The following is a 24000-nucleotide window of genomic DNA, read 5'->3' as shown; positions in this document are numbered from 1 at the left end:
CAGAACTTCCACATTGAAGATCACGACTATCATGCACCTCCCCTTGTGACAGGTGGTGTGACAGGTGGTGTTGCTCACGCAACAATACTTTTGGCAGTATTCCTAGCGGAACACAATCTACCGTTCATCATTTGTGATCACCTCATAGACTTAAACAAACGAATGTTCCCAGACTCAAAAATTGCTGCTGAAATGTCCATGAAAAGAATGAGGTGCACAAATACTGTAAACAAATTAGGTAAATTTTCCAATGAATGTTTGGCTGAGAAACTTAGGAAGTGTAAATTCAGTGTTATTGTTGATGAAAGCACAGACTGTAGTGAAACAAAATCTTTGGCAATTATGACAAACTATTTTGATGAAGAAGAAAGTGGTATCAAAATTGCTATGTTGGACCTTGTGGATGTATATAATGGTGCCAACGGTTCAACTAGTCAGGGTTTGTTTAACATAACAAAACAGTGTCTGCTACTTGATAATATCCCATTAGACAATCTGACTGGTTTCGCATCAGACGGTGCATCAAATGTGATGGGTAACTACAACAGCGTCACCAGCAGACTGAGAGAAGAACGTCGTGGCATTACTGTCTTTAGATGTGTCTTCCACAGCATCCATTTGTGTGCTAGTGAAGCAGCTAAAACCTTGCCTCGTGCATGCGAGGAATTGCCACGAAACATATATAATTATTTTGCACATAGCGGAAAGAGGAAATCTGAGTTTCGGGAATTCCAGGGTTTCTGCAATTTAAAACCGCATAAAATACTACATGGTAGTGCAACAAGGTGGTTATCATTACATGAGGCTGTGGCAAGGGTTTTGGAGCAGTGGAGTGCCCCAAGGTTGTATTTTCAGAGTAAGGTTTATGATTGTAGGTTGCTGGCTGTTGAAAACATTAGGAAGGCACTAGAGGATCAAGCAATAGTCTGCTATCTACATTTCTTGAATTACATTTTGCCACATGTAAATAATTTTAACTTAGTGTTCCAGAATAAAGGCCCAACACTTCATTTGATTTATGACAAAATATCTAGCCTGTATCGGTTTTTGGTACATTCCATTTGTCAGGAGCATTTACTTTGTAAAGTTCCCTTATATGATATCAACCCAGCAAACGGCAGCCTACACAAACCTGTTCATCAAATTTACCTTGGGGCAAAATTACACTCGTTGTTTCAGGCACCAGAATATGTGAATAATGTAGATATGATGACTGACATCAGGTTAAGATGTAGGACTTTTCTTATTGTACTATGTCAAGAAATCAAGAAAAGACTTGACTTAAATAATAAGTTATGGATGCTGACACGATATTTGCATCCTGGGAAAGTAATGGATCCCACCGCCAGAGCAAACATGTCATCCCTCAGCGACTTAATGGATGAACTGCCAAGGATCACCAATATGTATGATAAACAGGCTGTTCATAACGAGTGGAGAACTGTTCAGTTTTATAAATTCCCAGACCATCTTAAAGATCCAAAGTATTATATTTGCCTACTCTATGTTCATCTTATGACACTTACAGACGCCATGGGAAATTTCCAGTACCGGACCTTTGTTACATTTGCGCTTAATGACCTGTCGCTTCCAACTTCCAATGCTGATGTTGAACGGCTATTCTCTAAACTGAATATCATAAAGCGAAAACAGAAAAATTGCCTCCATGTGAAAACTATTAATCATTAATGGCTTTGAGTGAGATTTCACTTCAGCAAGGTGACTGTACAACATTTGGACCTAGTTTAGAAATGTTATTGTGTGTCTGCAACTAAATCTGATCATGCAGTATTGTTCATGTTGGTGGGTGATCACTTTATTTACTGTACATATAGCTTTCTACACACTAATCAAGTTTTTTTTCTGCTAAACTAATGTATTTCGTTTTGATAATATATATATATATATATATATATATATATATATATATATATATATATATATATATATATATATATATATATATATATATATATATATATATATATATATATATATATTTTCCATAAGGCAAAATTTCCTTAAAACTTTGTTTTACATATGCCTTTTTTCTGAAACCTGCGTATAATTGCTACTTTATTCTAGATTTAGACCAGAAGTATTGGAAACACATTGTCGTTGACTTACAAGCTCTCAGCATCACATGGATAGATGGACAGAGACGTTGTATCACACCATTAGTTAAAAGTGCTCTCTCTCTCTCTATCTCTCTCTCTCTCTCTCTCTCTCTCTCTCTCTCTCTCTCTCTCTCTCTCTCTCTCTCTCTCTCTCTCTCTCTCTGTACCGTATGTAGAAAATGCAGTATGTCTAGAAACGATAGTGATGTCATCAGAGATAAGGCGTGGGAACGGAAGTTGTAGACAAACGACAAATATCGTACCGCTGTTTTTTTTTTTTTTTTCTTTTCGTGCTGGTAACAGATGATCCTGCACTATAACATTCCATGAATACACAAAGGGGATATGAAATGAATTACTTAGGCCAAAAACAAGAAAAACAGGAGTGTAGTTACACTGTGGGAAATGTAGTGAAAAGCCTTTGGCAGCAGGTTTTTAATGTGGCTGGTGACACAGGTATAAGCATTATATCAGAGCTGATACCATGGCCTCATCACGGGAATTCATTAACACTTGTTGTATCAGCGCTCATGTTATGGCCTCATCGCGGGAATTGATTAACACTTCTAGCAGTTCTTCTTACTTTATCTAGCGAGGACGTTTGTGCACAGGCTGGGAACGTATCCTGAACAAAAAAAAAAAAAAAAAGGTCTTCTGCTGAACTGACTGTCATATGATATGATTTAAAAAAAAATCTACTGTTTTTGTAAAAGACCAAGAAAAAAAAAGTGAGTGACGACGACAGTTATTATCCTCGTCATCTTTTTTGGGGATTACGTTTATTAGACAGTGATGAAGAAATTGTATACAGTGAGAATGCAAATGTGGATAATGAAGGAGAGGATCTATTTGCTAGTGACGATGAAAATAAAGGAAGTAATGAAGGAAATTATTCACAAGCATTGGCAGAAGCAAGTAATGCTCAGTATCCTTACCTTTGTTATGCATTAGGTTGAGGTGACTTTCCTGAAGAAAATGAAACAAGTGAAAGTGATGATATGGAAAGCGACGTTGTACTCACCAGTGACGATGAAAGCGAAGTAAGTCATGAAGAAAGTGATTCTGAAGAAAATGAAGACAATGATAATGCTAACACTTACGTGCAAACCCATGATGTGTCCATACATGATGGCGATGAAAACGAACAAAATGATGGTGACAATTAATCACACAGTGACGGACTACATCATTATCTTCGTCATCTTTTTTTTGCATCAGGTTTAGAAGGCAGTGATGAAGAAAATTAAGGTAATGAAACTGTCAGTAGAAAATATTATCGAAAACTGGCCGGAAACACGTTTAAAGACTAACTACTAACCGTTCATTCCACACAAGTGAGCATTCTGCTGCAAGGCTAGGGAGAGGCATGCAGTTAGCTGATTCCTAAGAGCAGAGTGAAAAGACTGATAAAAGACCGCAACAGAAGCTACATCGTGGCGGACACGAAGGTTGAAGACAGTCAGTTAGATGACAGCTAGCTGTTCATTACATCATACATCATTCCAACTGCAACTGCCAAGGTAAATATACCACAGTGTATATTTTGAATTTTCTGAAATGCAAGGAAGGCTGAAACAATTAATTTTATGTAATTATACAAAATTTTTCTGTATACATAGTCAATTTACAGAAGTGTCTGGTTACGTGTCGTACTTGATCCCGTTCTCTTTAGTTTTCACATCAATAGAAAACGGCGGAAATTTAACGTCACTGCCAGCTACGGAAAAACGGCACCACTGTGAAGGAGGATGTGACGCACTGGACCATGTTTATGTATTAATTTAAATTACAAAATTTTTCAACATTTAGTATTTCCTTATAGAAGAGTAACTTTTCGTGTCATAGAAAAAGTATAAGAGCTTTCAAAAATATTCATACAGTTTTTAAGAAATAGGAGGAAAGACGAGTGTGTCTCGCAGAAATAGCCATTTACCATTGTACTGTAACAGTGCGACACCAGACATGGCCTCAAAACGAGCCAGGAAAGCTCCAGTCTGGACCTACATGGACTAAATAATGCCTGACGCTACTGTGTGTTTAATGTGCAAGGACACACTTAAGTATAATGGAAATATTTAAAGCATGATTAAGCATTTCCCCACGAAATATCCATTAGAATACGCGGAGATGCGGGAAGAGTCTGTGTCAGATATGGCTGGGAGTCAGAGACCAGCAGGAGCATCATCAGCCACGGTGTAGCCTACTTTATATCAAACGATTGACAGGACTCTGTTCTACAAAAATTACTCTGCTAAGAAGAAGGAACTTGATCACCTTTTAATGAAAACGATTGTTCAAGATCTTCAGCCACTATCTATAGCTGAAGATAAAAGGATTTAAAAGTTTCGTTCATGGCCTAAATCCTTGGCATGAGATGCCTAGTCAGTCGCAGAGTGTTGACGAGAACACATTTACCATTTCTTTATGAACAAGAAGTACAGCAAGTCCGTAAAGAACTTGAAAAAGCTAAAGACATTGATTGCATTGACCACAGACATCTGGACATGCAGGCAAACAAAAGGCTTTGTCACTGTCACACCACACTTCATTTCTCATGATTTTAATTTAGATCTGTTGTATTGGAGACAGTAATAACGACAAAAAATCATGCAGCACAGAATATAGCAGAGGAACTGACACATGTATGCAGTAAATGGGAAATTCTAGACAATGCTGCCAGTATGAGTTCAGCAATAAAGAACATCATGAATTTGCGTCATCTTCCATGCTTTGTTCATACACTAAATTTAGTTGTACAGGATTCAGTGAAAAATGTAAGAGAAATGCAAATAACAAAAGATAAAGTAAAACAAATTGTTGTCTTTTTCCACCATAGTGTCAAAGCCTCTGACAAACTGAGCCAGCTTCACCTACAGCACGGTGTTCCTGTCAAGAAACTAATTTAAGACGTAGAGACTAGGTGGAACTCTACTTTCTATGTGCTGGAACGCTTCATTCAGCAAAGTGATCTCGTCACCACTACACTTTGCTTGCTGGGGAAAAATGACTTGTGCCTTCGCAGTGATGAGCTTAACCACATAGAAAAAAAAATGCAATTACTGTATTAGACTATTTTGATGATACAACAAGGCGAGGAGTTTCTGGCGCTGGTGTGCTTGATAAAGCAAATGTTTGGGATTCGAGATTCTGCTTTTGAACGCGAATGTGTAATGAACCGATCGAAAATTATTGCATGTGTTTTACCTGAATGTAGGATATTTTGGCCACGGACATTTTGGCTACGGACACTTTGGTCATTGGCCACCAAACTAGGACGGTTTGGCCACGGCAGCAAACCTTAGGAGGATGTTTTGGCCACGAAAAATTCACAGTACTGTTCTTTATTTTTCACATTTTTTTTTCACTTATAATTCGTGATTGTGAAAATGTCTGACCAGTTTACTTCTTACTTGATTAATTACTTACTTAACTTGATTAATCTTACCAGATTACCTTACTTAATTAATCATTACCAGAAAGAGAGAGAGAGAGAGAGAGAGAGAGAGAGAGAGAGAGAGAGAGAGAGAGAGAGAGAGAGAGAGAGAGAGAGAGGAATTAGATCTTTTACTGCCATACGAGTTTGTTTTGAACTGTGAAGCAGTTGGTGGTTTGTGAGGTTTCTGACCGAGGTGAGGAACAGCCTGATTGGAGCTACTTTGCACAGTACTTACTACTCCACCATGTCAGCTGAGCTTGAGGTCACCACATCAAATCGAGGTGGTCAGAAAATCTGCCTGGATGGCTTTATGTACACTAAGAAGCATGTTGCAAAATCAGTGGATGAGATAGTTTTTCGGTGTGTCAAGCGGGCTAGTCTGAAGTGCCCTGGTATACTAAAGACAACCAAAAGTCTTGGTAACCCTGAAGTTGTGACCTCGCATAACCATCTTTCTGACACAGTTGGATGCCAAGTGGAGCAAGCTCGACAGGGTATGAAGAGGAAGGCTTCGAACACCAATGATCAGCCTAATCAGATTCTCGCCTTCACAGTCGCGGCACTGCCCGCGGAGGTCAAAGCACGCATGCCTAGGTCTGATTCTAGTAAGCGTGTCCTTCGTCGCATCCGGGCTGCACACCGTCCCAAGGATCCACAGTCTCTTCAAGAGTTGGAAATCCCTGATGACTGGACATCCCACCTCCACTATGACAATGGACCAGAGGCAGATGAGCGTATTATCAGCTTTACCACCCCCCATCATCTGGAACTGTTAGCACGCTGTGATGAGTGGTGTATGGATGGCACATTTTCGGTAGCTCCGAGACTCTTCACCCAGCTATATGTCATCCAAGGTCGAGTCAACAGTGTTTATCTACCTCTTGTGTACGTCTTGCTGCAACGCAAGACACAAAGTAGCTACGAACAAGTCTTCAGGGTCCTGGCGGAGAGTGGCTGTGATCCCATTTCAGTCATCATCGACTTTGAGAGGCCTGTGGAGCTGGCCCTTCATGTGGTATTCGGGGAGGAGGTCCAGGTCAGTATTGGAGTAACTCTGATTGTAATTTAATTGAAATTTAATTAATTACTATTACTTTCTGAAAGTATTTTTAATTATATATATTTTTTTCAAATTTAACTATTACAACCCTGGTACAGGTGCGGTTCTGTTTCTATCATCTAACCCAGTCCATCTGGAGGCAGATCCAGCACCTGGGTCTCAAAAACCTATACGAATCCGATGAGGAGTTCCGCCTCTTCTGTGGTCAGGTGGATGCACTGGCCTTCCTGCCCCCAAAAGATGTCAAGGATGGCATGTCATACCTTCGATCTACCATGCCTGAGGAGGCTGCTCCACTCTTGGAATACTTTGACTCCACCTATATTTCAGGCCAACTGCGTCATCGTCGTAACATCACTTCCAAGTCAGGACACCTACAGCCAATCTCGATTCATCTACGTCGCACGCCACCTATGTTCCCGCCTGAGAAGTGGAATATGCACCACGCAACTCTAAACAACCAGCCAAGGACAAATAACATTTGCGAGGGGTGGAACAACAAGTTTTTCCGCCTGGTGGGACATGCCAACCCCACGGTGTGGAAGCTGATAGAGTGTCTGCAAGCTGACGCTGCCACTGTGGATGAAATTCTGCTGCAGCAAGAACGCGGCATTCGCCCTGCTAAGAGGTTTAAGAAGATATACAAGGAATTACACACCCGCATCCAAAACCTGGTCATCGATTTGAATGAAGGGAAGAAGACCATCCCACAATTCCTCCGAGGCATCAGCTATAATCTTAGAGGTGGAGATATGAATGCGTAGCATGTGAACCTATACTTTTTAATGACAATTTTAATTTAAAAAATGCTCTATTGCAATTTTTCAAAAATGCTCAATTACATTTTAAATACCAATATTTTTGTTGAGTTTATCACATCAAATATCCTATCTTCCTTGGGTGGCGATTTATTTTTAATTTAATGGCCAAAATGTCCGTGGCCAAAATATCCTACTTTCCGTGGCCAAAAAGTGGCAAGTTGCGATTTGATGGCCAAAACGTCCGTAGCCAAAACATCCGTGGCCAAAACATCCGGCTACCGTTTTACCTACATCTCGCTCGTGTGTGCCTTCATTGCGTAGCTTTTCAACAGGTCTGCTCCTTCAGTGTCCCTCTTGTCATCTGAAAAATTACTAAACCCACAACATTACTTATACTAAGATCACTACCTTGCCTCCGTTTTCTTCGTTCCTTCATTTTCATTCTTGTCCTTGTCACCGTCGTCGTCCTTGACCTCCTCCTCCTCCTCCTCCTCCTCCTCCTTGCTCTTGTTTTTGTTGTTATTGTTGTTGCTTTTGTTGTTGTTCTCCTCCTCCTCCTCCTCCTGCTCCTCCTCCTTTTCCTTCTTCACCACCACCACCACCACCACCACCGCCCACATCCCCTTTACAGTACCACCAGTCCCCTGAACAATCGCCACCCCTCACGTAAGCCCATAACCCAACGCTAACACCTGCCTTCCCTTGGTTCCTGCAGCAGAGGGAGGTGTTCCACGCGCCCTTCTTCACCACCCGGTTCTGTACGGCCTGGACGGGGCTCTTCTGCCCGCTCTGCCTCGCCTGCCTCTCCTGCTTCCGGAGGGACAAGGACTCACTCAAGGTCTCCCTCAAAACCATCGCACAGAACTTCAGGGACCGCGGCGTCACTTTCAGTAAGTTAAGAGAGAGAGAGAGAGAGAGAGAGAGAGAGAGAGAGAGAGAGAGAGAGAGTGAAAAATAATTTGGGATTATTTTATTAGCTTTGGGGCACAACCCACCAGAATAATGAAAACTGACATGAAAAAAAAATGACTATTTTTTAGGGACTGAAAGATGGACGATTATTGATTATTGTTGATAAAAGGAATATTTTCAGTGGGGAGAGAAAGCAGTACTAGTTTTCTGTCTTGAACGTGCGAGGATCATATTGTAGTGTTATATGTTGTTATCGTCCAAAGTTTTAGTGTGTTAGGCACAGACAGGAAGGTCTCACGCGTGGAATCGATAATAGTTCAGAGGAAAGGAGGAACAGCAGCATTAAGAAGGATGAGGCTACGTCGATGAGGCTACGTCAGAGAAACACAGGAAAGAAAAGCTCCTGGCGGGGTAACTAGAATGACTGGGTTTTAGAAGATCATGGACGTTGCCTGCAGGATGAAGGGTCTCGGCTTGGGCTCGATGAATAAAAGACAAAGGCAAAGTTGACTGGACAAAAGTACAGTGGCAAAAATACGTGAGCAAGACAATAGAGAAGTGGGGAGTGTACTGATGCAAGACTGATGAACATTAGACACTGTGTTCTTGATTAACAATGGAAGGTCAGATCAACAATGTGAAAAACTGGGATGGAAAATATTAGTACAAGTGTGGCTAGAGAACACTGTTGTAAGAAGTCAAAATATCGAGAGAAATATGAAAGAACTAGTGTATAATGAAACTTTTTGTTGTAGAAGATCGGGAGCAAAGCTAATGAAAACTGCGTCATCATCATCATCATCATCATCATCATCATCATCATTATAAAATAAGGAAAGCTTCTGAAAATATTATCGAAAGAATGCAATGTGTCGAGAGAGATGGAAATGATGAGAGATGCGCACAGTATTTCTGGTAATAAATTTCTGCTTCCCATTCTCGATATTTTTGTGTCACCAATTCTACGTTTTTGCGACAGGAACATGAAGGAGTGTGCGAACGATAAAGTTTCACAAAGCAAAGAACGCTTTCGGCAGAGGCAAGTTAATGGCAGCAGAGAGTGAGGGGATGCGGGGCCACTTGCCTCGGTGCAATGGTTGGCGCTGAGGTGACGCGTGGTGTGGTGACCGCCTCCTACAGATTTTACCTGGTTTACGTTTGAGGTGTGTGTGTGTGTGTGTGTTTGTGTGTGTGTGTGTATGTAAACGTTAATTCAAATCGATGCATTTCCTCACGTTACTTACACTGTAGACTTTGACATGTTAATAGAGACGTGTCCTTTCATCCCTCGAGGAGTGACGCCCGCCTGCCTCCCGCTCCAGCACGGCAGGTAAAGAAAACGAGAGTCTGTTCCCCGCCTCCCCTGGGGCACCTGTTTCAGATTGGAAAAGTTCTGCATTATTTTACCGAATCTCTTAATCTCTTGGTAAATAGGAAACGGCGAGCAACAAGCGACCTTTCATGGTTATTCATCACGATTCGAGATTACGACCTTAAATGTAACTTGTTTATCAATGCACCTTATATTTACATGTGACAGAATAGTCAGGCGTGGAGGGAAGGGCGCCTGAAGTGTGTGGACAGTGTGAAGACCAGTGCCAAGAAATGCCGGGGTTTTGGGTGCCGGAGAAAATCAGTGATGGTAAACTGTTGACGGTAGAAGATTAATTGGGAATTTTTTTGGTGATGCAGGTCAGATGAAAAATTTTTAAAGGTGGAAAAAATTATTGGAAGTTTCCGTGATGGAAGAAAGATAAGGAGTTTGTCGAGGCTGGTGACTGGCGGCTGGTCAGTGTTGGTGTCTTCACTCCATGGAGAGAGTTCTGAAAGTTGATAAAATAAAGACACGTATAAAAAAAAAGTATAGAAGAATGAAAGCAGCGTTAGTTAAAGAGTGGAAGGTTTTCAACACATCACTGGTTCACTTCAGGCTGAAACACAAGCAAGGGGAAACAGTAACATCGAAAACAAGCCACCAGCCAGGGACGCTCAGTGGAAACTCGATAACAGCCAATACCTGCCGTGAAATTACCTCGTGCCGCCGCCGCCCTTCACGCCACCACGCCTCAGGACGCAACATTACGAGCTGATAGTGTAAAAAAAATGCAGATAGGAATCCAAAGGGCTTTCAGATATACAAGTCTACAGACAGTGCTCTGTGATCAAATTTACAGATCCCTTGCAAGTCTGATGGCGAAATTTAATCATACACTAATACTCGCGCGTGTGGACTTGTCATTAGTATATATGAGGAATGAGCATTGCAACAGCTTTCATAGTTGAACAATTATTGATAGACCATTGCGAGATTCAGCAGTGCAATACACACAAGAACGCACCCCACCATCCACTGGGAACACAGGCAACACACACACTCAAGAACCATCCTACCTACGCCGCAGGCACGCAGTGAACTGTTACTAACACTGACGGGACAAAAAACAGCAATGTACTTTTCCTGACAAAGTTTTCTTGGCTTTAGTCGTTTAGTGGACAGAGGAGAGGGAGAGAAGACGCAAAACAAAAGACGAAGGGAGAACGGCATGGAGAAAGAGAGAGAGAGAGAGAGAGAGAGAGAGAGAGAGAGAGAGAGAGAGAGAGAGAGAGAGAGAGAGAGAGAGAGAGAATGGAAGGGGTGAGGCTGGGTAATGAGGATCATCCTCTGCATAGGTTTTCTCGCCACCAGTTTGTTATGAAGGCTAGTGGGAAGCTCGGCAAGGACTACACGTGAGGACAGAATGGGAGCAGTGAAAGGCAGAGAGGTAGTTAGACTGGCCAATGGTGATGATCTCGAAATTTCCTTCCTTTCTTCACCAGTTTCTTAATCCTTTTCCTCCGGAGCATCTTCTCCCCAATTATTTACGTTTTGACGCTCATACTTATGCTAGTGTCTTAAATAACTCTGTAGCTTGAAAATACAAAACTTGACCTCTTAGTTTCTCATTTCGTATCTATGTGTCCATGCAGACAGTCTTCCAGTGCTGTGAATGTTAACAGGGAGTGCAGCACAGTGAGGGCTTAATGAGACCCACGGGCAAACTCAGTAAGAAGAAACAATAGAAAGGCAGGAAAGTGGAGAGGCTAATGATGCCGCCCTCTGAGAATTAGTCCCCCATTCGTTCCGTGGTGAGCCCCAGGGGCGAGGCTACCAAAGACTTTCACCGCCTAAGTCAGGAAGGGACACGACGAGGAAACTGGAGAGGCTGATGATGACTCGCTCTCAGAGCCAGTCCCTCTTTTGGTTTTATAAATAGATCCTAGAGGCACACACACACACTGACACACACACACACACACACACACACACACACACACACACACACACACACACACACACACACACACACACACACACACACACACACTAATTATAGTGACGTTTGCAAGCAACAAAACCACACTCATGCATATAAACGAGGAAACTCTCAGTAAAGTGATGGTTATTTGGGATGCTGAGGGTGTAATATGGTTATGAAAGGACTGTTACACGAGGCATTAAGGGAGAAACTGGTTGAGTAAGTGGTATAGAGAAGGTAGGTAGGCTGGAGATTACATTCATACCAGAAAACGATTTTATTCAATGTAAGGACACACACATAAGCATGAAACAGTCTTTTACAGTACAGCAATAGATACACTGTACTCAGATGAAATACTAATGATGATACATACAATATATTCACGATAACCTCCAGCATCATTGCATCACATACTATAACTGTTTTGATGGACTAATGCTTACATAGCTGCACCATACGTATTCCTGCTTCTGGATAGCGTATTACAGTACATTACCTAATCCTTTCACTGCTGCGATCTTCCTTTGTTAACTTTGAAACCGCTGTGAAAAAAATGTTTGCATGGATACAGAAGAAAGAGAGAGAGAGAGAGAGAGAGAGAGAGAGAGAGAGAGAGAGAGAGAGAGAGAGAGAGAGAGAGAGAGAGAGAGAGAGAGAGAGAGAGAGAGAGAGAGTTAATTAATTTAGCTACAGGACAATTTGAGTCAGTAGCACATGTGTCTAAAAACTGATGATTGGATACGGGAAAATAGTTGTGTAATAGTGAAAGGGTTGATATCAAGAGTAATGCTAATTTGTCACGTAGTTTATATCATCTACTACTCACTGGAATCCCACTATTAACATTCCTGATTCAGTGTAACGTACAGCACCATTACTTCACCTACAACCTGTGCATTACGAGTGCTATCAGTGTCTTAACCTCTGCATATTATCGGTTATTACACAACAATGCACCTCACACATGATGCAGGATAACATGCAGCACAGTCACGCTACTTACTGTCACTGGCGCCTTATCAGTTATCAGTAACTACTTAACAACACATCACAGACCACAAGAACTTGAGGAGGGAAGCGAAAAAAAAAACAAGGAAAGACTGCAATTTATTGGAAGACGGAAGGCGAAAATAGAAGCCTAATTTACTGAGGGTGTAGCTATAAAGGCAAGGAGATAGATGAGAGAGAAGGAAAGGGTAGACGAAAATGAAAGGTCGCTGCAGGAAGACCAAAGGAAGGGAAACAAGGAAGAAAGGGAAGGGAAAGCTGGAAGACAGACCTTTCCGTACTGAGATATAGTTAATTATGCTGTAAGTTCTTGTTATCTCACGGAACTGTAATTTACCTCTTGCCGAGTCTCTCTCTCTCTCACTCTCTCTCTCTCTCTCTCTCTCTCTCTCTCTCTCTCTCTCTCTCTCTCTCTCTCTCTCTCTCTCTCTCTCTCTCTCTATATATATATATATATATATATATATATATATATATATATATATATATATATATATATATATATATATATATATATATATATATATATATATATATATATATATATATATATATATATATATATATATATATATATATATATATATATATATATATATATATATATATATATATATATGCTGTGTGTTAGAGGAGGAGAAAGAAATGGGAGAAGAAAGGAAGAGGAATGTGATGAAGATGAAGCGGAGAAGGAGGAGGAGGAGGAGAAGCAGAAAGGAAAGGAAAAACAGGAAAATGGGATGAAGATGAAGAGGAGAATGAGGCGGTGGAGGAGTAGGAGGAGGGTGGGGGTAAGGAAGGAAGAAGAATGTGTTGAAGACGGAGAGGAGAAGGAGAGAATGACTGTTGTGATGGACGCTGCATGCGTGACCATGCCAAGTGTTGTGGTTGTGAGCTCTTACCTGCCTCGTGCATCACTGAGGGACGCTTCATGAGGTGGACAGGCCCTTCATCTCCTACTGCTGTTCTCGCTCAGTACCACCACCACCACCACCACCATCAAGGTCACACCTGCTACACCTGCACAGTGCGTGTTGGTGGAGCGTTAGCCCACGCTCCCTACACACACAGACATGCCAGTATTCTATAACGCTTTGCTCTCTCACCACGAGTATTTTCCAAGGTCACAGAGATGATTAGCCGGGTTGTCAAAGTGTTTCTCTTGTTAAGGCACTCAGCAAGGTTAGTTTACCCAAAGAAATAATTTTCTGCGATAAATTGTAATGAGAGAAAACACGATATGTAGAATTTAATAGTGCACTTATTTTCACTCGGTGATGAATTTAAAGCCCTTTAAAGCGCATTTAAGCGGTATTGGTAGTGGATCACGCGTCATTTAAAGGTCCCGTTATCATTGTAAAATCACTCTTTCCTAATTTTTCCGTGAGAACACACAATTATGTATTTTCTCGATTGTATTCGTAATTTAAATTGCATGACCGATCCTCGATAACCTGATTGTGGTGGCCTGGCTGTACTCGTAGAGGCCCCGAGGCATTGGCGCGAGAGGCAGGCTGACGAGAAGGACTACCTATCTTTGTCCCTTTTTTCCCGTCATTTCCCTGCACCCTGCCACCCTTGACTATATGTCAAGATACCCTTCTCTAAGAAGAAGTTGATGCAAAAGGCAAGAAAGCGAAAGAAAAGAGAGAACAATTTGAGACAATTTTAGGCCTCTCAGCAGTGACGCTGCTCCCATCACCAACGCTGCCTCAACTCCTGTTGGTGTTATTTCTACTGCTGCTGCTTCTTCTGCAACCGCTTCTACTGGTGTTGCCCCTGCTATTGTTACTGCAGTTTGTCATGCCATTGCTACCGTGCTACAGTGTTGGAACACAACTTTGGATACCTGGCATCAAGTCTCTTACTCCACCTCGGATTTCCCACATCACACCACACACTACATGCACTGATCAATAAACACCAAGGAAATGCAGAGAAACTGCAGTATGCAACAGAAAAGAAAAAAACAGAAGAGAAAGATAGAAGCAGGTGAAGAGTACGAGGCAGGTGCACACTGAAAAGCTGGCAACAACGAATGAGGTGGCTCCTCATGACACCCCCACCATGTGTGCATAATATTTTTTTTCCAAAGAAGGTGACCAGTGGCCATCAGAATGAAACATTGTACCACATACTAATGTAGAATACAATGAATTATGAGAGAGTAATATTTGTTGGCCAAAAAAAAACTGCAGCACAAAAAGATTAAAGGGCGGCAAAGTAAGGAAAACTTCAAATGTTCGTATCTCAAAAGTGCATTGCCTTAACTTCAAAATTCCTGAGATTGGAAAGTTTTTAATCGATCTTAAATCTCTTTGCAGTTTTGGACAGGGAAGTAAAGCAGCAACATTTGACTAGTTAGATTTTTCTTCTAGAATTGTATTGGGTTGGTCATCAAGGAGGATGGAAACATTAAAAAATAGCAGAGAATGAGTACATTAATACAAAATTCATAAGTACGTATTATTTTTCGAATCCATGGATTGTCTAACTTGGAAAAGTAGAGGAATGTTCATTCTTTAATTCCATATAAAGAAAACTAAAATCGGATTAAAAACACAGAAACTCATCCCATTTTAAATGGGTAGTAAATTTACATAAAAAGTGATTGTTTTTTTTCTTTAAGACGTCTTGATACTGTAGGTGAATGATCAGTAAAGTACTTGCACTCAGTCCATAGAAAAATTCATGACGATTGGTGTAATATGACACACTGACCTCGTTGAGTATCTGAAATCTTGTTCATTTGTCACTAGAAACGTAAAAAGACCTTTAAAAACCTTTGTGACTTTAACCTTAAGACTCTTTAAATGTAGTGAGGATGTGGTGCAGCAGTGTTTCAGAATACGGTCCACAGACACAGACACACAGACACACACACAGCACAAGCATCACTCCACGGTCCCTTCATACCCGTCACTCCCTTCCATTTGTCACGTCGCAGCAGGACGAGGAACATGACCACCATTCCGAGCCTTCCAGAGAGAGAGACTCGCTCCCTCTCTCCTCTCAGCGTCCCCTCATCTTTAGTCTGCTTGGCCATGGCTGGCTAGATTTTGGCTAGACAGACTCACACTCCCTTGGCGTCCTGCATTTCCGATATTTTTCCGGTAAAAACACGCTACTTTTGGTTCGGATAACCTCCCTTGAGAGTCGTGATGCTGGGTATTCATCTTGAGTAAGAGGAGAAATGGGACGATGTATCTTTCTCCTCTCTCTCTCTCTCTCTCTCTCTCTCTTGCTCTCTCTCTCTCTTCCTCTCTCTCTCTCTCTCTTCTCTCTCTCTCTCTCTCTCTCTCTCTCTCCCTTTGCCAGCAGCAATGCGCGCTATACATGAACGTGTTAGTTAAGTTATTTCCTCTTGCTTCCCTCCCTCATGCCGCTCTCTCTCGTGTTGTCGTATGGGAAAGGAAGGAAATCAGTGAAATGGTAAACAGGGAGGCTGGGGAAGGAATGCTATGACCTGAGGGGAAGGAAAAGATGATCCGTGGACGCGTGGGTGAGTCAGTGTGGGAAAGATGGGGTGACATGAATGGAGAGTGGACCAAACAGATATAGAAAAAGAAACCGGATGAAAGTATTTTTTGAAAGAGAGAGAGAGAGAGAGAGAGAGAGAGAGAGAGAGAGAGAGAGAGAGAGAGAGAGAGAGAGAGGGAGAGAGAGAGAGAGAGAGAGTTTTTGTGGTCGGTGTCTCTCAGTATAGTTGTGGGATGCCGCGGCCTTTCAGCTCCTCCTCCCGTGGTGGGTTGTCTTTGTGCTCACGAGACCGAGTTGCGGAGGAGGAGGACAGGAAGGCAAATAAGAAAGAGAGAGAAAAATGGTAGCACGGGGAACATGAGCCAGAAAGAGAGAGAGAGAGAGAGAGAGAGAGAGAGAGAGAGAGAGAGAGAGAGAGAGAGAGAGAGAGAGAGACCGGATATCTGGTGAAATGAAAAAAAAAATGAAAATTGGTGTTTTGTGTTTTCATTTAGTGTGTGGATCTTTGTTCGTTCTTCCGCTTTATTTTCTCTTTGGTGTTTTTTGTTGTTGTTGTTGTTGCTGTTTTTGTTTTTCAAAGCTCGCTCGCTCTCTTGCTCGCTCACTCAGTCACTCACTCTTACTCACTCACGCTTACTCACTCACTCATGCTCAAACGCACGTCAACAGAAAGGAAAAAAAATTGCCTGCACTGACTATTATAACTCAGTAGCCACTGTTACTCACCACACTCCCTCTTCTGTCATTGCTTCTCACCAGCCAGAAGGCCGTTCTCAAATAACTCATTCCCTGAAAAAGAAGAAAAATGGTGTAGCAAACCTAAGCTGTTACTGAGCAGCTCGTCGTGTTGATTATTATTCGTTGAAGATTGTGAGTGGAAGTAGATTTTCACATTCTTTGATATTTAATGTTATTCTTATCTTATTCACTCATTCACCCACTTACTCCTTCACACTCATTCACCCACTCACTCATTCACTCACAAATTCTCCCTCACGGACACACCATTTGGTCTACACCCACTCCAACTCAATGCTTTAATTTACAACCTCACTCACTTAAGTACACTCATTTCCATCCTCACCTCTACTTAACCTCTACAATCTCACTAATCACCACCACCACCACCACCAACACGAGTACCTACCCCAGCTCACCACTCCCTTTCCCTCTCTCCACCCGGTGCTGCCTCTTCTGCATGCCGTGGCTGGTGACAGGCTACATGCACGTCTACTCGCTTTGGATCTTCGACTGCACTGACGTCATGGCTCTCTACTCTGCCCACGTCTCCTTCGTGTTCCTCCTCTCGTGGGTGATCCTGCATGACCAGTTTGTCGGCGTCAGGGTGAGTAGACTGACTGGGCGGGAGGGTGTTGATGGGCGTCTGTGGTATGTGATGTGGTCTGTGCTGCTGCTGTGTTGTGTATGGAAACTGTTGGTCTTGGTCTTCTCCGTGAGCTGGAGTGACTGTTGTTGGTGTATTATGTCTTGATCACTGCTGTTGCTCTTTTCTTTATGTATGTGTTTCTTTTTTTTTATTTTAGATGTTGGGTGCTTCTTTTTAGATAACTAAACTGATAAAAAAGATAACGCCTCAATGTGTGTGTGTGTGTGTGTGTGTGTGTGTGTGTGTGTGTGTGTGTGTGTGTGTGTGTGTGTTAGTTGTGTAAAAATGCAATATTTCCAAATTGTAGATATTAAGATGAAAAAAAAAGTGAGTTTAGTTCTTTACCTGAGCTGTGGCTTATTTGTTTTGACTTCTTTCTTTAACGTTCTTCCATAATCATCCTCTTCTTCACTGTTTTCTAGATGCTATCTTTTTTTTTTTTTAATTACGTGTAAGTTTTGAATCAGTTAATATTCTCCATGGTTCACCTTTAATTTCAGTATTTTCCATGTACCTTTATTCATTTTTTCTTATAGTTTATTCGCTCATTCATTCATTTAATCATTAGTATGGCGAACTAATTACTCAGTCGAAGATCAGTTACTCAAGTTATTCAGTCAGTCAGTCACTTAGTTATTCAGTCAACCAGTCAGTCAGTCAGTCAGCCACTCAGCAAGTCACTAAGTCAGTCATTGAGCCACTCAGTCAGTCAATCAGCCATCAGCCAACCAGTCAATCAGTCCGTCATTCAGTCACTCAGCACCGCAGCTCACATTGATTGCCTTGCACGTACTGTTGCCTCTCACTGGTCGTACCTTACTGCCTTTAGCAGCAGCATACAGTTTGTGGCCTTCCTTCATCACGGGGACACACCCTTACATGACACACAAGCCCCAGTGACCAGACAACCTTCACCTTTCACCAGGAGTATATTAACCAACAGCAATTACTGACACAAGCCTTACACACCTCTGCACTGCTCCCTCACGACAGCCAACCCCAAAATGCGCCTTGTGTGGAGTAATGAGTTGATGAGTCTTGTTGGCACGAGTTGACTTATACTAGTAGAGGTTATACGTTCGACTATTCTCGCTTCTCCTCAAGGTCACTGTAATGTGGTTCAAGTTTAAACAGTAATTTAGAAAGGCAACAAAGAGAGTGATGCAATTTTTCAAGCCTTTTAGTGCCTGTGTTCTTCTATTATTGCGTGTTAAAATCGTCTGGGGTTATTTCAGTGCAAGGACACGCGTCATATTGTTATCAGCTGTCAGAGTGTAGACTGTAGTGTGATCGTGCGTGTGATGTCTGTACTCGAGGAAGTGGAGGAAGGGATGGAAGGTTGAGAGAAACACTGATGGGAGTATTGCAAAAGATACATCAAGAAAACATTATGAAGGTACATACAGGCTACGAGGAAATGCCGACAAAGGAAAGGGTGAGGCAAGGCGCCACTCTCCTAACCTGTCCACGGTAGTATTACAGGAAGCTTTAAAGAATGAAGAATGCAAAGAATTATGATACATGAAGAATTGCTAAATATTTAAATACCTGAATAACCTTATGATGTCTGGAGAGTCTTGTCATGAATCTCGGAGCGTGTAAACTCAGGGGTATTATTCTTAGTTACTGTTTAGTGCAACAAAATTCTTTGTGTGTCTATCTCACTCATAATAAACACCGATAATGTTTATTTTTGTCGTTTGTTAAATTTACAATTGTGCTTAATGATGTTTTCCATTTTCCTGCGACTTAAATTAATTCAAGAGAGTGGAATTAAATAATCTCTGGAATTAAGTCTGCAAGCTCTTTTATATTAACTTTTCAGAGACCAGCTTTTTTTATGCTTAGGTAATAAATACAATGTAGCTCTCTTCTGTCTACTAAGGTCCGCATTCTCAAACATTTCACCGCTCCGTCTCACCTCTACTCATGTGTTTCTAGTGGAAGTTATTGTTTTCAGGAGCGTTTCCAATGACGCTAGTATTAATGTGACAAAGACTCCATCATCAAGCTTATAAAACAGTCGTAATGAGAGAACAAAGCACTCAAGAATACGAGAAAATAATACAGTTATCTTGGTGCTGATCTCATGTCATTCAGTTATTGTAGTCACTAACCTTTGCTGCCGGTATACAGTCAGTCTTTGTGTGCAATCTCAACAACACATGACCATCCTCGTTTGACCCATCTTCCTTCGCGTCCATCGGTGGAGTAGTGTCGGCACGGATGTTGCCAGTGTTGAATCGCTGTTCAGTGTTCCGGTCACGTCTTATCCTCGGTTAGGGGGAAACTTTTATCTCAGTGGTGTGGTAGTGGTGATGGATGAGGAGAAGAGAGAGAGAGAGAGAGAGAGAGAGAGAGAGAGAGAGAGAGAGAGAGAGAGAGAGAGAGAGAGAGAGAGAGAGAGAGATAAGATGGAGGGGAGAAGAGGAGATTAAGAGTGAAGGAGGATGTAAGGAAAAAGAAGGAAAAGGGAAGGGCACGAGATGTGGAAGATACTGAATGCGGTACTGAAGGAAGAGATGAAGAGTCACGTTAACATGAAAAGAAAAGAAGGACACTACAGCCTGCCATCTTTCATCCCTACTACTGTACGAGTATTCCATCCTTTCACCCAAACTAGTCTTTATTCTTCTAAACCTTTTATATCACTCCTGTCTATACCCTTTAGTTAGTTAAGGATTACACATTAATAAGAGCATGAGGAGAAAGGGAGGGCAAGGAGGAGGAGTAGGAAGAAAAAAAATACAGAATATGTGGAGACAGAAAGGAAGTTAAAGGAAGTTACATGCTCTTGCCTCTTGATAATTCACATGTGTACCCATTTTCTTTGACCTGGTTGCGGAAGAGGAAGATGAAAAGGAGAAACACAAAGGAATACTAAGGAAGAGTAAGCATCTGTACATAAGCTGATCCTTAAGGAGCCGTTTGTATGTGAAAAACTACACTACCTGATCCAGAGACGCAGGATAACAAAGAGCAAAGGAGGAGGAGGAGGAGGAGGTGTTAATGGTGAGTGTTGTGGTAATGGTGGTGGTGTTAAGAGCCAGAAACTGGAAGACGCAATACTCGTAAAAAAAGAATGGCTAATAAGAGAAGCGTGGATAGACACAAGAAACAAGAGGAGGAGGAAGAAGAAGAACAAACGGGGTATAAGAAAGAAGATGATGACGAGGATAGAGATAAGAAATAACATGAGCAGGAGAGGGAAGAAGAAACGGAGTATAATGAAGAGGAAGATGACAAAGGTAGAAACAAGAAATAAGGGGAAGAGGATTAGGAGGAAGAAACGTGGTATAAGAAAGAGAAGGATGACAAATATATAGACAAGAAATAACAAGAGAAAGAGGAACCTTGAAGAATGATGTGTGTTTTGCTGGACACGGCTACTCCCACGCCTGTGTTTTTGTGAGACAGAAAGAGGTGGAGAGAGGCGGTGGGAAGAAGATAGGTGTAGGATTTTTTTATTTTTTTATTTTTTTTTTAGAGCAGCACTAGTTTAAGTACCTACGTATTTGTATTGATTTTGCACATGTTGTCGGTGCTGTTATTGCTGCTGCTGATGATGATGATGATAGTGATAATGATAATATAATGTACTATGGCCTTCAGAGGCGGTGTTGCATTTTATTTATTTATCTTTTTATTTTATTTTATTTATTTATTTATTTATTTATTTATCTATTTATTTATTATTTTTTTCTGGGGGGCCGGATGGAATAATGCAAACAGGTCTAGCAGACTGATGAATTGGCATTTACTTTGACAGAGTAGGTTGTGGTGGTGGTGGTGGTGGTGGTGGTGGTGGTGGTGGTGGCAGCAACAATGATGGCCAAGGACAGAAAAAAAAAGGATAGCAAGTTTGATAGTGCTCGGTAACTAATGACAAGGAACCCTACAGGAGGACAAGAGGAAGGGAGAGAAGATGAAAGAAAGAGAATCGAAGAAAAAAATAGGAAAGACTGGGAAGGGTTTAGCACCGTACCATAACAAGACTTAACACAGACGCCTTTGTTCGATATTGTTCAATCGTTCACAATGTTGGACTGAAAAAAAAATAAATAAATAAAATAAAAAGTAAACGCACCGAGGAAAATACACATAAGAAAATAAAGATGAGCACATTATCAGAGGACTTGTTTTATATTTATACCGATATACTACAAAAAAAAAAAAAAAAATCAAAGGATAAAAATGTACATTAATATGCTTTATGGCTAAACACAACCAGCTCCCTTGTTTAAGTGTATCGCAGTGAGAGAGAGAGAGAGAGAGAGAGAGAGAGAGAGAGAGAGAGAGAGAGAGAGAGAGAGAGAGAGAGAGAGAGAGAGAGAGAGATACGTATTAACAACGAGCACAAGTGTCTTTGAGCAGGAAAGTGATAATTTCCATGGAGAGTCCCGCATGAGATGAGATGAGAGGGAAGAGTGGCAGCAGACCATGAAGCAGCGAATATTGACAAGTGGCATTAATAAACACACACGTCTTGCTCTTCTTTCCCCTTCGCTTGATCACGTTTGGCTCAACACTCGGGTCTTGCTTGGCTGTCTTCCTTTTGTTCCGTAGGTGTCTCTAATGATGAGGGAATTACACGCTACACCAAACAATGGTGGAAGTAGTAGTAGTAGCAGTAGTAGTAGTAGTAGTAGCAGCAGTAGCAATGATAATAATAGTAGTAATAATCTGTGTATATCTATTAATGTCTTTCTATATACCAGGCTGGCATCACACACTCTTAGACCCTGTTGTAAACGAAGAGTCTCGTAAACATAATAATAATGACAATAATAATAATAATAATAATAACAATAATAATAATAATAATAATAATAATAACAATAATAATAATAATAATAACAATAATGATAATAATAATATGGAGATGATGAAAACAATAGTAATGACGATAATGTTTACTTTATTCTTACTAGTAATAGCTGGTAATTGCAAAGGGCTAAGGAAATTGTAAGTAGTAGTGAACAGATTGACAGTGAACGCGTAAAGATAACAGTGTGTGTGTGTGTGTGTGTGTGTAAAGACGGATCCCTACTTAATGAAGCAGTTTCCCTATCTATATTTTTAACAAAAGTGCAAAAAGAAATGTTTCACGATACACCGTATCGTGAAACATTTCTGCCCGCAGCCGGACTACTTTCAAAAGGCTGTAGTTGAAATTACACGAGTTTTAAGAGTGTTTCTACGGTTCTAGTGACAGAATGGTAAGGTCTCTACAGCATCAACGGGAGAAGCAGTTTTGAAAACCCGGGTAATTATCTTTGTGGCCTTTGAAAATAGTCTGGTGAGAGAGCAAAGCTTTTCAAAATACAGGCACATAACCTTGCTTCATGCTTCATGAAAAACAAGTGCATTCATGATACCTGAGACTGCCTTGCTACATTTCCCCCATTAGCCTGTCTCTCACTGGTGAAAACACCCGCATTACATGTATTACGTTATTTCATTAGTCACAAGTCGCTATTTCAAGTCTATATAAGCCTCAATAAATACGAGGGCTGTTGTGTTAGCCTGCTTCCCGTTTGCCAATCAGAGCGTTCTTCTTTTCCGTTTTCTTTCTTACTCTTCGTAAAGCTCACGTATCCTTCATTTATCCTTACTTCTTGCCTCACAGTGTATTGCTAAGTGTCTTCTACTGCTAATATAACCATGATTCTATTATTTTGTATCATACGAGTAGTAGTACGAGTGTGGCTCTGTTCTTAATGAGAATTACCTCAGCACAGCCTCCACCAATCATCACCAAGTATTCAAGTCACGTGATACTTTCTCCTCGCCGTCTCTTCAGCCATTCGCCCTGCGCCCGCTGACGTGACGGGTCTCCGGTTGTGTTACGGCCATGAAGCGGTGTTGCGTCTGTCCTCGGTGGGTTTGTTGTGGTGGACTACGGTGTGGGGGGAGAGGTGGATGTGAGTATGGCTGGCCTGTTGGTGGATAGGGAGGAGTGGATAGTGGAAGAGAGATGTGGAGAGTAGGATGGTGGACGGGGGAAGTGGAGGTGGCTATGGCGGACGTGACTGGGTTGAGGTGGTGGTTGTGGTGGTGTTTGGTGTGTGTGTGTGTGTGTGTGTGGTTGTAGTGGATGGAAGTGGTTTGGATGACTAGGATGATGGACGTGATCGGCAGGTGATGGTGGTGGTAATTGGGGGGGTTGTAAATGGTAGCCTGGGGGAGTTGGAATGGTTGTAGGGGGTGTTGGAAGTGATGGTGAACGTGACTGGCTTGTGGTAAAGGTGGTTGTGGTTGTTGGGAATGGTGGTGGTTGAGTAATAGTGGTGGGGGTAGCGGACGTAACGGTGTTGTGGTTGTTGGGTGTGGTTGAGGGTTGGGGTGGTGGTGGTAGTTAGGAGTGGTGGTGTGGTGGTGGGGGCGGTGGTGGTAGTGGTGGTGGTGACGCTACAGTTGTCAGGGTTTATAGAGATGGTCGTGTGTGTGTGTGTGTGTGTGTGTGTGTGTACTCCTGTAATCAGCAAACTGCAGTCACTCGTTCGCTTGTTTCACCTCCCTGCTTCAAGCCTTCCTTTT

General features: G+C 41.7%; 2 protein-coding genes and 1 long non-coding RNA gene across 10 annotated transcripts in view; 2 read left to right on the top strand and 1 right to left on the bottom strand.

Moving 5' to 3' along the window:
- The window catches only part of LOC135098145 (solute carrier family 35 member F3-like), a 117897-nt gene that overhangs the window by 3264 nt on the left and 90633 nt on the right, over positions 1-24000 (top strand). For 6 of the 8 annotated variants that reach the window (XR_010266601.1, XR_010266602.1, XR_010266603.1 and 3 more), the window contains exons 2-3: positions 8090-8264; positions 17291-17418. Coding sequence is in view for 3 of the 8 variants with exons in the window: in XM_064000354.1 (XP_063856424.1) it covers positions 8090-8264; positions 17291-17418 (303 nt within the window). In the remaining 5 variants the exon portion in view is untranslated. Of the gene's footprint in view, positions 1-8089; positions 8265-17290; positions 17590-22890 lie in introns of those variants that run through there. The other 2 variants (XM_064000353.1, XR_010266605.1) reach the window with 2 other exon arrangements.
- On the top strand, positions 5492-7650 carry LOC135098142 (uncharacterized). The gene is made up of 2 exons (XM_064000345.1): positions 5492-6589; positions 6712-7650. The coding sequence occupies exons 1-2, from the start codon at positions 5798-5800 to the stop codon at positions 7375-7377; spliced, it is 1458 nt and encodes a 485-aa protein (XP_063856415.1). The 5' UTR covers positions 5492-5797; the 3' UTR covers positions 7378-7650.
- On the bottom strand, positions 15731-17348 carry LOC135098148 (uncharacterized). Its single transcript, XR_010266616.1, has 3 exons — positions 17221-17348; positions 16800-16862; positions 15731-15769 (listed from the first exon to the last, which is right to left on the bottom strand). It is a non-coding gene; the product is annotated as an uncharacterized LOC135098148 (long non-coding RNA).

This window comes from Scylla paramamosain, unplaced genomic scaffold (assembly GCF_035594125.1).
Source record: "Scylla paramamosain isolate STU-SP2022 unplaced genomic scaffold, ASM3559412v1 Contig47, whole genome shotgun sequence".
In the NCBI taxonomy this organism is placed as follows: Eukaryota; Metazoa; Arthropoda; class Malacostraca; order Decapoda; family Portunidae; genus Scylla; species Scylla paramamosain.
The sequence above is the reverse complement of the archived record's forward strand: the minus strand, read 5'-3'. Positions and strand labels throughout refer to the sequence as shown.

Excerpts from the sequence above, each read along its gene's own strand:
- LOC135098142 (XM_064000345.1), top strand. The coding sequence starts at position 5,798 with ATGTCAGCTGAGCTTGAGGTCACCACATCAAATCGAGGTGGTCAGAAA. Across the intron at positions 6,590-6,711 it reads TATTCGGGGAGGAGGTCCAG|GTGCGGTTCTGTTTCTATCA; the intron begins GTCAGTATTGGA and ends ACCCTGGTACAG.